At 41.4% G+C, this 10,902-nt stretch overlaps 2 protein-coding genes across 4 annotated transcripts in view; one reads left to right on the top strand and one right to left on the bottom strand.

Annotated features, from left to right (window-relative positions):
• Window positions 1-2,906, top strand: part of LOC106748316 (glycogen synthase kinase-3 beta-like) — a 50,551-nt gene extending 47,645 nt beyond the window's left edge. For both annotated transcript variants that reach the window (XM_014626708.1, XM_014626707.1), the window contains one exon: window positions 2,576-2,906. In XM_014626708.1, the coding sequence (XP_014482194.1) occupies window positions 2,576-2,646 (71 nt within the window). In that variant the 3' untranslated portion in view covers window positions 2,647-2,906. The remainder of the gene's footprint in view (window positions 1-2,575) is intronic.
• A 1,668-nt stretch (window positions 2,907-4,574) lies between these two features.
• The window catches only part of LOC106748315 (leucine-rich repeat-containing protein 58), a 7,355-nt gene continuing 1,027 nt past the window's right edge, over window positions 4,575-10,902 (bottom strand). The window contains exons 2-6 of one of the 2 annotated variants that reach the window (XM_014626706.1): window positions 8,812-8,982; window positions 7,411-7,953; window positions 6,181-6,397; window positions 5,851-6,040; window positions 4,575-5,015 (exon numbers count right to left, since the gene is read on the bottom strand). In XM_014626706.1, coding sequence (XP_014482192.1) covers window positions 4,849-5,015; window positions 5,851-6,040; window positions 6,181-6,397; window positions 7,411-7,880 — 1,044 coding nt within the window. In that variant the 5' untranslated portion in view covers window positions 7,881-7,953; window positions 8,812-8,982 and the 3' untranslated portion in view covers window positions 4,575-4,848. The remainder of the gene's footprint in view (window positions 5,016-5,850; window positions 6,041-6,180; window positions 6,398-7,410; window positions 7,954-8,811; window positions 8,983-10,902) is intronic. The other variant, XM_014626705.1, reaches the window with a different exon arrangement.

Genomic DNA, 10,902 nt, shown 5'->3' with positions numbered 1-10,902 from the left:
CATATATATATATATATATATATATATATATATATATATATATATACAATAAATTAATGACATAATTTATAGCAATAATTATTACACGACATATCAATTTATGAGACATTTTTTTTTTCATTTTTTGTAATTTTCTTTCGTTTCTCTTAAATCTGATGCGTTCCAAAATCTCTTCGCGTCGATTATCTTGTCTGTCCGCTTTCTGTTTTATCTCGCTGTAATTTTGTACGCTAATAGATTTTACCTATCAATAAAGATTATTGTCATTAGATAACACGTGTTGTGTGTAACAATTGTATATCGTTGAGAAGGTAATTGCAATATTGATGTAGCGTTACTGTCGGTTGGTGTTTACCGGGTTCCCGGCTCGCGACGACACCGCTTCGTTCCCTCGGCGGAGCCTCTTCGCATAGACGCAGAGACTCGCGCGCGCGCGCGCCGATTCGCCAGGACATCCTCTTCAGAAGCGCGCTCACGCTCGCGCCGAGATCTCGGGATCCGGCGGCGATCGATCGGCGTTCTCGACCCGGATCCCCCGTTAACAGCGCGTTAGCGAATCACCTCTCGAATCGAAGGCACTCATTAAAATGAGAGACGAAAAACAAACAGATCGGCTGACGGTTTTTCTCACGATCCCTCCCATCACCATCTTCTCACGATGACGCGTTCCTTCATTGTGTACGAATTAAGCAATCGATATCGCCGATTCGGCTCGGCTGTACAGGGTGTCCCAGAATCACCGGACGCGCCTCGTCGACCTCCCGATTCGGCAGGGACGATAATTCACGAAAAGTCACGGGAACGTCGAGAGAAGCCTCACTCGTCGCCAGGATGCACAGTAGAAAATTTTATGTTAATTTAACACAAGACGAATATGCTGAAAAGTAACGAAAACATTATGTGAAAGATTAACGAAAATGAATACGTTAAAATCGACACTGAAATGTAAAATGTGTTATTTTAACACTTACGCATGTCGAATATCGACAAAACACAAAATGTTGAGATAACATAAACACAATTGTGTTAAATTAACACAAATACAAGATGTTTTCTACTGTAGCGATCGTATAATTTTTCCCAGGAAGCGGAACGTGGAAAGTGATCTGTTCCGTATTTAAAAAATGCTAGATTTACATAAACAATATTACTTCAATATTCCTTAGAAAAGTTTTACTTGAATCAAGCAATATTGTCTTGATACAAGTAAAGTATTAAAAACTCACAATCTAAGTAAAAATTTGCTAAGGAATATTAGAGTAATTATTTACTTGAATTTAATACTTTTTTCTGTAAAAGATTTTGTTAGAAATGGTCCATCCAAATTTTTGTTGCCTTAACAAAGTGGATATGTTAAAAAGTGACATGTTAACAGGATGAATATGTTAATATAACATATATTTGTATACTTTTCAACATATTCCCCGCGTTAAAGTGACACCAAAATTTCGATGATCCGTTCTTAACACAAATTTTTTGACTAAATTCGTACAAGTAAACTCGAATTCAGCAATCATGAAGCAGTTTTCCAAGCAGTGGAAACTTGGATCTTTTCACGTTTTCGCTCTTTTTATTCGTTATCCCCCAATACAATTTCACCTTACGAAACCCCCCTCAGGAAAGCTTTCCTCCAAATTAAATTCTTAATTAAAATCTATTGTAATATTTTAAACATTCCCACCTTCACAAGTGATAATTTTGCCTTGAACTCTGCGAAAGGCGCCACACACGTGCGGACATCTGCCGCGATTTCTGGGATACCCTATGACAGAACGGTGACCACGCGAGTTCCGTTATCACCCCGCGATATCCTCGATGACACTGTCTGTGCACTCTAACCGATCCATCTGACCTGACGATACGCCGAAGAGCGATCGCTCGGCTTCACGAGAATGCCAGTCATTGTTATGTAAGCACGTGCGACGCCTCACCAAAGTCTCGACGCGTAATATTTATTTCTTCGAGTGACGGAAACATGGCGAGAATCTCCGAACAATCGGTGGGTTCTCGCCGAGGGGAGGGCTCGCAGGGGCGAATTGACGACGATCATGACAAAATGATCGTTGTCGCCGAGTACAATCGAACGACTAAGGAGAAAGAGAGAGAGAGAGAAAAAGAGAGAAACGACTGCGCCAGATCGCGTTCAATTCTCTCAGACCTCTCGCTTCGTTCACTACGTAGAGAAAAAGGTTTCTTTGCGATGCTTGGATAAAAATACAAAAGAAATATGTTATTTGACATAAAGATATTTATATTGCTTGAGAAACCAAAGAATCCCTCTTTGTTAAATCGAACATCCGTTTATTTGCTCCGTCTCAGAAAAGATAAATTTACTTCAATTAAAGAAATTTGATCAAAACCACAGAAATCTTTACCTCTGCGTATAAGAGATACATTTTTCCAAGAACATTAAGCATCACTCTCTCGTCCGATCCTTCCCCTCCCCGTCTTCGGCCTCGCGCCAGGTTCTCGTCGAGGAGATGATCGGCTCGCAATAGAGGCACAGACAGGCCGGATTCGTCGTAGACGAGAGCACGACTTGGCCGAGTTTATACCGGACAATGTCGCGTTTTAGAGGAGGACAAGGACGCCAAGGAGGCGAAGGAGCAGGAGGCGCAGGAGCAGCAGGTGGTGGACGGCGAATAGGGGAGAACAGCGTGTACCGGGTGAGACGGATCGCGTCGCGAGCGGGTCGGGGCGGCTACGACGACGATGACAGTGACGAAGACGAAACTCTCGGATGATAACGAGCGATAAGACGACGACGACGAAGCGTCCCCGACCGCGCAGTGAGTCCTTAATGTTAAACTCCTGGATGTACGATATTAGGGAAAAAATTGTTTAATATACATAGCGAGCTCTCACATTATACACACACATACACACACAAAAGACACACAGATACAAAAGAAATACACACGTAAGCGAAAAATATTATTTACTACGCAGTTATATATATAAAAAAGGTATAGATCGGAAAAGAGGAGAAAGAGGAGAGGGATGACGGCATGACGACAATGATAACGATGATGATGATGATTAAACAAAATGGGAAAGGAGTAAAGAGACTAGTGGTAGTTATTGCCGTGCGAGAAACAACAAAGAAAGAAACACACGCCTATGATAAACGCGCTAATTCAAGGGGGTGAGTCAAGGGTGAGAGAGGCTGCGTGCATGCGCGCGTGTGTGTATGTGAGTAATGAAAGTACGTTCGCGGAAGAATCGCCAGGGAGGAAGAAAGGGAGAAAGAGAGGGAGGGCGAGAGCGAAAGAGAGAGAGAGAGAGAGAGAGAAAAGAAGCTGAAGCATGTACATACATATATATGTATGTAATATATAGATAAAAAGCGCATATATATTATTATTATATATATGAATATGTATATGTATGTATAGGTAATTATATTGAGACTACACACTGTACGCGATAACAGAGGATAAAAAAAAAGAAGAAAAAGAGAAAAAAAGTAGTAAGGCTCTTAATACGATTGCTATGTTTACAATTATGAGACGATTATTATGATTATGATGATGATGATTATTATTATTATATAATGATGTCCTATAAATATAAATAATTATAAATACACACACACACCACCTTACCTACCTACGTACCTACCTGCCTATCTGCCTGCCTGCCTGCCTACATACCTACTTACCTACCTACGGACCTTTCTTCCCGCCGTTCTCGTTTCGCTCCCCCGCCGTTTTATCTTTCTCTCGAATATCTTTTAGTTTTACAAAACACGCGACGAACGCGTGCGTCGTCGCGAGGGTATTAACCGTGACGACGACAACAACGACGACGACGACAACGACGTCGTCGTCGTCGTCGTCGCAGACGATGATGATAATTATGATGATGACACGATGATGATGATGATGACGATGACGAGAGATACCTTGTAGCATATAATTCTGCTGAATGTGTTTCAAGCGAGAATCGCGAGGCCGCAGCGCCGTTTCAAAAATGAAGGTCTGCTTCACGGCGCGCAGCGGCCTCCTTACAATAATATTATTATTATCATTATTATTATTATTATTATTATTATTATTATTATTATTATTATTACTGTACATTTTGTGGTTTATTTAACAATAAAATATTAACGATAATGTTAACCGCCGCCTTACGTACGTCCCTCCCTCCTCTGCGCCAGGCAGTTTACCTCCCGAGAACGCGCGGCGACCTTTTATCTCTTCGGAGACGTGAATACTCGCATTGTACACGGAAAAAATATTTTGCTGGCGCAGCAAATCGTTAATCACTATGGTGACAGAAGGAAGATTTGTCACACGAAAAGGATAATTTTGCCATAGCAGCAAAACATCGGTGCGACAGCGATGAAATTCAGCCGACACAACCAAATTATTTTGCTGTCCAGTTATATCCAGCGAAAAGCAATAATAATATTCATAACAAATCTGTTTCCTTTGCTGAAATGAGCAATTTTCTCGCTGTCTCTGTAGTAACCAACAATTTGCTGTGCCAGCGAAATATTGTCCTTCGTGTTAATCGTCGATTCTCGACTTTATCGCTCGCGGGGACAACACGGTATCACGATGGAAAAATATTTTTATCGAACATTTTATTTATTGTATTTTGCCGAACTGTACTTGCGTCATTCGCCGCAACGTGCACACGCATCGCTTAACTTAGAGTAGAAAATATAAACATACGAGTGTGTGTGCATATGTGTGAGTATGTGTGTGTATTGTGTGTTAACGTCCAAGTTGCGGATATCGCCGATCCATCTGTGGAAAACCAAGACAAGGAGCAAAGATCGAGACCTTCGCCGGGCCGTCGTTCTCGTCTCCGATAGATGTGAATGGGTTCTTCGGGCTTTCAACCAAGAAGGACCTTCCTGATCATGGCGCCGCACACGAGCTCCTCGTCGCCGTCGCGTGGCTCGATGCATTTGCTGCTGCACAGATATTGCAGCAACGGCAGGCGATATTTCCCGCAGAAGTCCACGAACTTGACGTGCTCCACATGATTATTGAAGAAGACACCTGCACCGGAAAAAACGAGGCGTTCATTAGCCCTCCTTGGCGAGGATCGAGCCGGCGGGAACGAGATCGGTGGATCTCCGTCCCTCGCCCGGGCGGAAGAAAATGGAGGTATCAAAATAGATATGATACTGTGTGATGAAGTATGTGATATACAGATTAATATGATATAAAGTAAAAACAATCTGATGTCTGATATATCTCTCTGGTATTTCATACGCGTTAATAATATACTTTATATATATTATTAATCAAGAAATATGTATATGTATACGGTGAAAAGTTTTGTGCAAATAACGGTTCGCTAAAATTTGCGTTACTTTAACATGAAGATATGTTGAGAAGTATACAAATCTATGTTAAATTAACATATTCACCTTGTCAAAGTAATGCAAGAATTTAAATGGACTGATATTTACACATTTTTTACTGTGTATATATATTGGGTATTTTATATTAATAATATACTTATATATTATATATTCCGATATTTTTTGATATTAATTAGATATAACGTAAAAACGATGTGATATACATATTTATATATTCTTTTTAAACTTTCGTAGTGTGGAGAAATGCTTGATTTTTCTTGGTATATTTAGAATATTTTATCTTTTAGGTTTGTCTTTCATGAATCACGACTTAGGAGTTAGGAGTGACACTTTCGGGTCGTTTATCTTTCTCTCTGCGAAGAAATGAATATTCACGAAACGTCGGAATCGCAAATCTACGAAGGACGCGGCCTAATCCGGCGGCCAGATAAAGCAGAGTGAAGACAAATCTCGAGCTGGGGGACGAAGGGTGATTTCTCGGTAAATGAGGAACTTCGCAAGATCACCTTTGCACTTGGGATTGACGCAGCTGTGCGCGCTGTCGAGGTACTCCAGCAGGTTCCGCGGCACCTCCCCATCGTCGTAGCGGATATCGTTATTCTTGACGACGCGCGCCGCCAACTCCAGCAGGGACGGCGGGTCGTGCGTCATGTCGGACACGAATCTCACCACCAGCGGATTATCTCGCAGAGACAACTGAAAGATAAAGTGCTCGACGTCATCTTCTCTCGAAGATCTGTGATATCAAGGCGAGCGCGTGATCGACGCGCGATACGCCAGACGCGACGACTATCGCTAAATTGATCTGCTCTCTATTTTATTTGTCGCGGACCAACCTCTGTCAGGCATTTCAGCTTGATAATCTCGGTGGGCAGTGTCCTTAGGCTATTCTTGTGGAGCAACAGCGACTTCAGTTTCGTCAGGTTGGCGATCGAGCTCGGCAAGCTCTCCAGCATGTTGTCGCACAGCACGAGGGCCTGCAGGGCCTTGAGCTGACCGAGGGTGGACGGCACTTCCGACAATCTGTTGCCTCCCACCGACAGCACCTGCAACCTTCCGACGGGTCGAAAAGCTGTTTAGACAGCTGCGAGACAACCGACCGTGAAAATTCACAGTTAAACCAACTAGAGAAGTGTGTTAAAGAGAATTCAATTAGAATATATATAGATATTCTGTTTAACGTATATATTTATGTTTAATATTTATACTTTATATATCATGGGAGCGGTGCTCCGCGTTAAATATTTTTCCTCTCGCATTTCTGACTAGAAAATCAATTTTTCAGGTTCGTATTGCGCGTTGCGAACGAAGACATTCACAGGGAGCCTTGATTCAACATCTTGATTACAGAGAAGACACGCGGGAGCATGCACGAACAACGTGATCGCACAGCTGGTTGCTCAGACGTAATATAACGCGTTCTGCAGATCAAGATCCATTTCAATTCCGTTCGCCCGCTCTTATCGCGATTTATAATTCGGTATTTGAACTCGATATTTGAATTCGCCCAAATGAATTGCATAACTGAGATCTTTACGACATGCAAATTGGCTGTTAATGTTCTAACGATGCTCGCGCCTTTGTGTTTCCAGAAGTCATTAATCATCGCAATTATTTTACTTGGGATAAAATTCTTAGCTGCCGAAATCCGCTCGACAAAAGTTTCTATGTTACTCTTCTTCTCGAGTAAATATCGCGTTCGATGGCTTTTAACGGCCTCGAGACTTATTGTCGAAATTTCGATCGCGAAACTCCGGCCGTCGAATTGCCGGGCATTGCCTCGAGAAACTGCGCCGAAATTGTAAAAAGTGAGACAATTTCGCGGAAAGTCACAATATCGAAAGTCCGAATACCGAGGAAATCTCCTGAAATGTTAGGCGCAAAAGTCTTAGTTTTTCGACTATATAAAAATAAAGAGAAAATTTGCAGGAAAGACACAAATACTTCCATATACACGCCTGACGCAATATTCTGCCGAAATAAACACTGAGAAAAGAGCAGTCGGGTCAACAGAATTTGCGGTTATCCTCATTAAAAATATTATTGTATCGCGCGCGGCGCCTCACCTCTGCAACTTCCAAATATTCTCCGTGATCTCGCGGATGAGGTTGCCGCCGAGGTAGAGATACTTGAGATCCACCAGGTCGAGCACCTGGTCGGGGAACTCTTCGAGCCGATTGCCGTTGAGGTTCAGCTCCCGCAGAGAAGTCAGGTTCTCGAAGGCCTTGACCAGACCGTCGTTCGTCAGGTGGTTGTGTTTGGCGACCAAACAGGTGAGCGGACAATCCGGCCAGAAGTCTGGCAACCTGCTGAGGCCGCAGCCGGAGATATCGAGGGCGCCGAGACTGGTGAATCTGACGAGGCTGGATGGCAAGCTGCTCAGGCGGTTTTGCTTCAGCAACAGCGTGTCCACGTGCTCCGGGTATTTGACGTTTATCAGGTGCTCATCGAGTTCCTCGGCGCTCAGCGACAGGTACGACAGGTCCAGCGTCTTGCTGGAGTCCGAGTCGCTCGAGTCGGACGTGTAATTATCCATGTTTGCCGACTAGAGCAGAATTTCTCCCTCTTCTTCTTCTTCTCTTCTTTCTTCTCTCGCGATCTGGAAAATTCTGTACGAAAAATTACAGATCGATTAATCCCTCGTCAAGGCACACTTATTTCTCGTGGCTTGGTTCGGCACGAACTAAGAGAAAAAATATCCGCTATTTGCGACTATAATCATCATAATGGAAGATTTATAGTCAAGAGAATCTTTCTTTCTAGTAAGTGTCACTACAGGCTGCGTTCAAGCAGCAGAAGGAGCAGCTTAGCGAGCAATCTGTCGAAAAAAGTGCTTTCAAAGTGAAGGTCCGGATTGGATCCTTCAAGAGGACAACGACCCAAAACATTGGATGAAAGGAAGTCGAAACGCTAGGCTGGCCATAACAGTCATCAGACACAAGTCCTATTGAAAATGTCTGGGCGTTATTGAAGATAAAGCTGCGTGAAAAAGAAGTGCACACGATGAAACGTGGATTCGTTCAATATAGCGACCTTATCTCGAGATTATGCCGTTAAATTGGGAGAAAGTATGCCTGGAAGATGTCAGGCAATAATTGACAACCACAACGGTGGTTGGATGTGACTTATTAATACAAAAACGTTACTGTACGTTACGTAATACTGATTGTGTGGTACACCTGTAGGTTTTCCACATGATTTACAATAAACGGTTTAAAAGTTATGCCAATCACGTTCTTATCAGACTACAAAAGCGATCCTCCTGACAATAATTTCTTCACTATGCGATTGCAGTTAACACAAATCTTTTCGATTCTCAACGCTCTGTATATCGAGAACAAAAGTCTGGTTTTCCCTCAGTGTACAGAGCGTTGAGAACAGAAGACAAAAGACACGAACGACCAGTTGAGTATTCCAATAACACATTGAAGAATTGTTTTGACCGAGGGTAATTGGATGTGACGTACTCTTTCTCCGTCGCCGTTTAGTGGATATCATCCCTGAGAACACAGCGAGACGATACTTTGTTCTCTCGAATCACGCTCGCGTTATCGGGATCGATGTATCAGCCGTTAATTCTTCCGAGGTTGATTCCCCGAGCTACGTTTCGACTGTTTTCCAACAACACTTGGGGAAAACTGAAAAAACATTCCTCGAAAATGAATCCAAGCTCTCGTTATCTTATCTTACAAGTAGACCGGACCCTTTTTCTTTTTAAACATTTTGTGTACTCCGATGGAAATATTTTGCTGAAAGCGTTATGAAATCGATGAAATGCGAAATACGAAAGTTGTTGACACATTACTGAATATACGTAAAAATGAATCATAATTTTCCATGTGAAATGCGATATAACATTGTGAAATGTAAGGAGAATTCAAATGTGCTGTTGAGAAATAATAACAAAAATTTGAAATATTAAGTGTCAGAAAATTAACTCGGAATGTAACTGAAAATTGCGTTGACTCTTTCAAGAGAAATTGCTGAAATATCGATTGAAGTGACTCTTTACTGGAATATTGATGAGATAAGTATAAATGATAACGAAATAAGGCCAGTTGTGAGAAATCCTCAGATACATTTTCGTTATATTTCCAGTAAAATATCTCCGTCAAGGCGATATTTGCGTCTCTACTTATTCATTATCGGCCGATCATACTGTGGCTGCGTGAACCGGAAAAGCGCCAATTCATTGATTATTTCATTGCCGCAGGCGCGCGTGTCGAAAGAACGGCGAGATCACGCAGAGTGGAGGGAAAAGAAATAATAACTTTCTGCAGAAACGCGTTGTCATTGTCATCGTTAAAACGAGAAAGAGATCGAGAAGGAGAGGGGGGTGAGAGGGAGAGAGAGACGGGATAAACAGCGACTGTATATTCTCTGTCACGCGCATCCATGCGAATGGCAAATAACGATATGGATCCGCGTTTCGCGTACATGCAGAATCGTGTGCGCGCGTGGCGCGCTAAATCAATTATCTAGGAACTGATAAAGCCGCGAAGAGATGATCTATGCAATTATTGACCAAACACGCGATCATTAACACAGAGAGGATTTTTCAAGCGGCCTTGGATGACTTCAAGAACGGCTTCATCACGAGCCAGTCTCGAGATCGCTCGTTATCGCGAAGCGCCGCTCGTTATCCACTTCATTGCCGTTATAAAATTGCGCGTTGATTGGATTTGCCTGCCTATCGCCCAACGGAGTATCATAATTGGGTCGCTGGTTAAAGAAAAATCAAGTTTAAGCCTCCTTACCGCCATTACGCTCTCCGCTTCTTCCAGATATTTCCAGATATTATATACGTTCCGACCATCTTGCTTAAATCTGGCGTTATCCGGTTAATAAAAAAAAGATTAGTGGCGATAGCTAAAGTTAAGTATTTGATTTTTACAAGAGATTGTTATTACGCTTCTATTTATTGCTTCCGGCCGATGAATCCCGTCTAATCCTTATATAACGGATATTATATACATGCAGTAACGAATGTTATGTTTGCGATGATGTGATGATTATATATATCTCAGTAAGCGAACAATATTAAAAATGTGTTCGTGTATTCACTGCCGGTATTAAAAATATACAGTTCATATTACGCATATTCTAGATTCTTAGTACTGGTAGTAATAATGTATGAATACAGCCTACATCAATCTTTTGAAATATTGATATTTTATGTGGATTTTGTAAAAATTTTGACACGATACTTTGTAAACGTTTTTGAACTGTTACTTAATAATATATTACTTGGTGATATATATATAACTATTACTTGATAGTACGTAATATTTCTGTAAATATCAAAATCGTAATATAGAAATATTATTTTTAATGTTTGGGTAAAATATTGTTAACATATAACATTAAGAACCATATATTTGTGAGAACGTTACATGTTATATAATAACATTGCAACAACGTTCTAGTTAGTCTTACAATATATTTTTTTTTGTAATAAAATCGTCTTATGTGCCCATTTTGGACATTGTGTTGTCTGGGTTGTGTTAATGATTTATTGCTTATTGAAATAATAGTTTATATATATATATATATATATA

This window comes from Dinoponera quadriceps, unplaced genomic scaffold (genome assembly GCF_001313825.1).
Source record: "Dinoponera quadriceps isolate SergipeBrazil2010 unplaced genomic scaffold, ASM131382v1 scaffold2723, whole genome shotgun sequence".
NCBI classification, from domain to species: domain Eukaryota; kingdom Metazoa; phylum Arthropoda; class Insecta; order Hymenoptera; family Formicidae; genus Dinoponera; species Dinoponera quadriceps.
The sequence above is the reverse complement of the archived record's forward strand: the minus strand, read 5'-3'. Positions and strand labels throughout refer to the sequence as shown.